Genomic DNA, 6,256 nt, shown 5'->3' on the forward strand with positions numbered 1-6,256 from the left:
AATGCCAATTAGAATTGCAGCTAGCAAGGGACTTGAAGATTAACAAGAAGGATTTCTAAGAGTATGTCAGCAAGAGGAAGATCAGGGAAAGTGTGGGTCCGGTACTGAATCGGGGAGGCAACCTAGTGTTATATGATGAGGAAAAGACTGAATAACCCAACGCCTTTTTTACCTCAGCCTTGAGAGGCAAGGAAAGCTACTGGACTACTGCAGCTGGAAGCACAGTTTGGGGATGAGATGAGCAGCCAACAGGGACTATTTAGAAGAGCTGAACATGTACAAGTCCATGGGGCTAGATGGGATACACCTGAGGATGCTGAGGGAGTTGGCTAATGTCATTGCAGAGCCACTGGCCATCATCTTTGAAAACTCATGACAATCAGGAGAGTTCCCAGGCTATCAGAAAAGGGCAAATATAGTTCCCATCTTTAAGAAAGGGAAGAAGGAGGATCCAGGGAATGATAGACCAGTCAGCCTCATCTCAGTCCTTCGGAAAGTCATGGAGTAGGTCCTTGAGGAATCCATTTCTAAGCACATGGAAGAGAAGAAAGTGATAAGGAAGAGTCACTGTGGATTCATTAAGATGAAAGCCATCATGGATTCATGCCCGACTAACCTGATTGCATTTTAGGATGAGAGGACTGGCTTTGTGGATGCGGGGAGAGCAGTGGACATGATTTACTATACTTAAGCGAAACTTGTGATACTGTCTCCCTGTAACAGCGGGCCTTCTCTGGGCTGATTTGCCTTTGGCCTGCCCGCCTGTTTCTGGGACAACCACCCGCCTTCTCTCCTGCCATGCCTGGTTATTAATTGCTGTTAATTAAGAAGGAGGCTGCCTATTTCTTGCCCTGATGCCAGTGGGCACTATCTGCACCACAGCCCATGCCTCACAGATGGCATCCTTAGATGTTACTCTCACCGGCCCCACACTGGGTCCCAGAATCATCCAGTTCAGACCCCAACTGGATCCCTCCACTCAGGCAGCCTACCCTGCCCTCATTCAGGGCTGCTTAGCTCCCTGAACCATTTCCCCTCTCAGGCATGGTCCCCCTCCGGGACCTTTGACCACATAGGCCCTGGCCTCGCCTCCAAGGCCAGTCAGAAACTCCAGGACCTCCTAGCTCTGGGCATCCCTGGCTGTGGGCCCCTGGACCTTTTGACCGTTCTGGTCCTGGCCCCAGCCCAGGACCATCAAGGGTACTCTACAATCGGGCCTCTGAGCCTCTAGCCCAACTATCTCTCATGGGTCCACCTTCTAGCCCCTACTAGGGGTTAACCCACCCAGTTGTGGGAGCTAGGGTTAAAGCATCCCAACCTGCCTTTCATTGGGATGATCACTGGCCTGGCATTTCCTGGATGCTTCCACACCACTGACAGCCCCATCAGGCCACCCACTCCCAGCAAGGTGCAGTTTTAGGTTATGCCCAGGACCAAGAGCTTCCAGACCATCCCCTACAGCTTCTCCCTTACCTCCAGGTTGTTATGAAGACTCACAGCCAAGCAATGTTGCTGCCTCTGCTGCCAGTAGCAAACTGCCCTGTTTATATGGGTGGTCAGAGTTCTAAAATGGCCGTCGCAATTAAGCACCTGCTGGCTGCTTGGCCCCAGGTCTTAAAGTGGCAGGCACAAACAGTGCCCTGCCACACTCCCACAACATTCTCTCAAGCAAGCTAAGTATGGTTTGGATGAATGGACTGTAAGGTGGACAGAAAAATGGCTGGATCATTGGGTTCACAGGGTTATAATCAATGGCTTGCTGTCTAGTTGGCAGCTGGCAATGAGTGAAGTGCCCCAGGGGTCAGTCCTTGGGGTGGTTTTGTTCAATGTTTTCATCAGCTATCTGGAAGATGGGATGAAGTGCACCCTCAGCAAGGTTGCCAATGACATCAAGCTGTGAGGAGTAGTAGATATGCTTGAGGGTACTGCTGGACTCAGAGAGAACTAGACAAATTGGAGGTTCAATTAGGACAAGTGCAAAGTCCTGCACTTAGGATGGAATAATCCCATGAATCAGCAGAGACTGGGGACTTACTGGCTAAGCAGCAGCTCTGCTGAAAAGGACCTGGGGGGTGCAGTGGACAATAAGTTGAATATGAGCCAACAGTGTGCCATTACTGTGAAGAAGGCTAACAGCATACTGGGCTGAATTTGTAGGAATGTTGCTAGAAGATTGAGGGAAGTAATTCTTCCCCTCTGTTTGGTACTGGTGGGGTTACACCTGGAGTCCTGTGTCCAGTTTTGGGTCTCCCACTACAGAAGGTTGTGTGCAAATTGGAGTGAGTCCAGCAGAGGTCAGTGAAAATGGTCAGGGGACTAGGACCCATGACTTGTGAGGAGAGGTTGAGGGCACTGGGCTTATTTAGTCTGGAAAAGAGACTGTAGTGGATTTAATTACAGCCTTCAAATACCTGAAGGGTGGTTACAAAGACAATGAAGCTAGACTGTCCTCAGAGCAAGGAGCTCAGAGCAAGGAGCAATGGTCTCAAGTTGCAGCAAGGAAAATTTAGGTTAGATCTTAGTAAAAACATTCTCATGAGGAGGGGAGTAAAGCACTGGAACAAGCTACCCAGAGAGTTTGTGGAATCTCTACCCTTAGAAGTTTTAAGACCTGGGTGGACAAATCATTGGCTGGACTGATATAGCTGGAAATGGTCTTGCTTTAAGCTGGGGGCTTGGCTAGATGACCTCCTGAGGTCCCTTTTGACTCTAATTATCTTCTATGAGTCTATGATTCTAAGACACCTGGGGCGGATAGCTTCACAGAGGTAACGTCTGGACCATCAGGTGAAAAAAGGCTACCTGCTCAGTTACATCCAGGCTAAGGTGGGATACTCCTTCTGAGGCTAAGTCTAGGATGGAGCAGGCAAACTATGGCCTGCAGGCCAGGTCTGACCTTCTAGGCAATTTCAGCTGGCTCACAGGCACCCACTAATTAATTGTACCCTGCCCAGCCTGTGTGCTTTGCTCCCACCCTCCTGTATGGAAGGGTCTCAGCCAGCATGCACAGCTTCTGGGTGGGGCCGCTGCTGCAGTGGTTGGGGGACCTGCTCAGCTTTCCCAGCTTCCAGGAGCTCCTCCTCATATCCTTGATGCAATACATACTCTGGGCATAAGGTAGGGAAGCTGCAGCTAGGCAGGAGCACAGAACATAGGGTGGGGCTAGCAGGAGGCCAGGGCCCTCACCCAGGCAGCCAGAGTCTGGAGGTGGGCAGGGTGCAGGTGTGGATGTGTGGGGTTTGTGGGGTGTCAGGGAGGGTGGGGGGGCTGGGCACCTCCCCGCATGCCCCCCCTTGGCACACAGCCTCTGACCCTGGTGGCAGCAGCAGCAGGTGGTGGGCTCTCAGGGTGCTTATGACCAGCTTGGGCTCAGCCACCTAGCGGCACATGGCTCCAGCCAGTTCCAGGAGCTGCACGTTGCAGCAAGGAGCAGAGCCAGGTCCAACTGCCTCTATCATGCAGGGCTTGTGAAGCTCCTAGGACTTGATCCATATGCGGGAGAATTCTTGTGGTATGGATCTGGCTGCCTTTCCTGATCCCTGATGCCATGTGCAGCTCACGGGACTCTGCTGGAAGTGGCAGAGAGCCCTGCCCCCTGCTTCGTGGAAGAGTCCTGTGAGCTGCACATAGCAGCAGAGAGTGGGGAAAGCAGCTTGCTTCATTGCATAGGGCTTTCCCCACAGGGTGCAGGATATCCCCATGAGCCATGGGGAGCTCCACGCAATAAGAGGCGGCTGGCTTGGTGCCGCTTCTTGCTGCCATGTGCAGCTCTCAGAACTGGCTGGAGCTGCACGCTGTCACATGGCACATGGCTGCACCTGTATGGGCCATGAATCCCCCAAGGGCCTGCCACCTGCTGTTGCTGCCCCTGATGGCAGGGGCTGTGCACCAAGGGTGGGGGTGGAGAGTGTGGGAGGGGCCCACATGCCCCCACCCTGCCTCATACCCCACAAACCCCACACTCACTGACATTCCCCCACAACCCTCCCACATATACACACAGCTATGCTCCCCAACATACCCTACATCCCCCCCACAGCCACACCCTGCCACATCCTCCCCCCACACACCCTCATACACATCCCACACCCCACCATACACCCCCCAGCCATGCCCCACACACTCCCCCCCCAGAATATACAAGAGTAAGACTTTATTTTTCAGCTGTTATGCAATCATGTCTAAAATGCCAGTCATTCTGTAACCATCTCGAATACATATAGAGTGGTAATGAACACTTATTAGAGACCCAGATAGAAGACCAGAATTGGGACAATTAAGAGGCTGTACACTTGTGTTACATGAACATATATGGGTACTCAATGGATGCCTTAACTGTCATGTACCTATTTTGATATTTTCAGGATGGAGTTTGCACACCTTAAGAAATGAAGGGTCCTTTGTTGCTGAAAGAGATGACCCATCCCTACCTCCTTTGGATGCAGGTTATGATGATGTTGAAGATGTCATCTCTGGAGCATCAATATAAAAATGACTGAGTTTAAAGTAAATAGTCTGCAGAGACTATAATGTGTAAATTTAGATTCTTTCTCTCTGAAATGCTCACTGAGTATAGCAGCATCAGAAATAATCTCTGCTGCAGAACTAGTTGGACCAGCTTTTATTGGAGTTCGACTCATAAAGGTTCTCTAATATCCCCTGTAATTTTCCATGATTAGATTTTCTGGATGTTTCCTACTTTATTCCTAAAATTTCTGTATTATGAATTTATGCTTTTTCTTATTAAAACTTTTTGACATACTCTTCCAGAGAGGGTACTTCTTTCTCTAGATGTATTGGGTGGCTCCCTAGGGATGGTCTGGGAGAGAAATGGAGATTGAACCACATGAAGTTAATGATGGTAGAGCTTCCCTTCTCAAGTACAGAAAACTTTTAGGCAGGATGTCAGAAGTGAAATTTTGTGTACAGGAATAGTGACCAATTCCTAGGAATGGATGTGATCCTAACCCATGCTTCAGCATCTAGATGTTCAGGTGATTAATGGCATGTCATTTTCAGGTGTTTTAACATACACTCACATGGTTAGAAAATAGTAAAAAGACTTGTCTTTCCTTCTTTTAAAATTCTTATTCCACACCCATCTTGGTAACATCTGAGCATTGTACAATACTCTGTACTATGAAATATTTTCTCATGAGTTATTTTTATTCCATCCCTCTCTCAAAAGCAAAGATACATATGATTTTTTTTTAATATAAAGGGATGAGGGTTCCTAGTTCTTTGATCTTATGACGTGGCACAGATTCTAATAATTGAAGGCAGGCTGAAGTAGCCCACATGCACATACAATGGAAACTGTCATTTGGTGCCTATGATTTTCAAGGAATTTCATCAGAGCATGAAAGCTCTGTCTCTTCAATAGTGAGTCATGAGCAGGCAGGAAACAACTCTATTCCATCTGAGGGAAAATGTTGAGGAGCACAGGCCTAAAACGTGAGGTAGTGTTTACATATCTCAAGGCTAAACCATTAAGAGCCCTGAAGATGAGCACTGACACCTTGAATTAGACATGATAGCCCAAATCCATTTCACTGAAACACTACTGACACATTTAACTATAACTATAAGAGGAATTCTTGCAACCTGAATAGCTTTTGGATCTGATTTCCACCTGCCTGATGTATATTTGTTCAGTTGAGCACTCTCAGAAGAACTCACTCTGGCCGTATTTGCATTGTGGTGACTACATTCCATTGGGTAGGCAAGTAAATAAGAGTAAGTCCATGAAGTTTTATGCACAAGAAACCCATGATTAGCAATGGTTGGATGTCAGAACATTCAAAGGTGGGATCTTCAGCCTTTTAGCACAACACTCCAGTGGTTACAGCATCTGCCCCAGAAGTAGATCTTTGTTCTAGCCCCTACTTGCAACTTTCAAAGGCTTTAAAAACACATCTTCCTCTTAAGTGCCCTGACCATCTTATCACTAGGTAGGCAGGATCTCTCTCCTTCAAGGCAGCTAAGAAAGGAAGTTATGTGGGAACAGAGTGGGAACAAACCATAGGAGGCCTTGGTCTGTGTTCTGGGGTGAGAGGGAGAGCAGGCTATGCAGTTTGTTTTCTGCTCCTGCCCCAATGGCATTACTGTATTTTGCAAGAATGGTGCTCATTAGGTAAACTAGAGAGATTGCAGTGGCATCAGAGGCAGGAGACAAATTCCAGGGTACCCTCCATTCTGAAATAGTGTCCAGGTTTCCAGTGACTTGCTCTCCTTCCCACTTAATGAGACTAGTTAG

The 6,256-nt window shown here is 48.4% G+C and overlaps 1 protein-coding gene across 1 annotated transcript in view; it reads left to right on the forward strand.

The window, feature by feature from the left end:
- LOC102371713 (antigen WC1.1-like) overlaps positions 1–4,489 on the forward strand; it is a 27,226-nt gene extending 22,737 nt beyond the window's left edge. Inside the window, exon 12 of the mRNA XM_025195309.1 lies at positions 4,365–4,489. Within this exon, the coding sequence (XP_025051094.1) occupies positions 4,365–4,489 (125 nt within the window). The remainder of the gene's footprint in view (positions 1–4,364) is intronic.
- Positions 4,490–6,256: the final 1,767 nt, after the last annotated feature.

This window comes from Alligator sinensis, unplaced genomic scaffold (assembly GCF_000455745.1).
Source record: "Alligator sinensis unplaced genomic scaffold, ASM45574v1 scaffold161_2, whole genome shotgun sequence".
In the NCBI taxonomy this organism is placed as follows: Eukaryota; Metazoa; Chordata; order Crocodylia; family Alligatoridae; genus Alligator; species Alligator sinensis.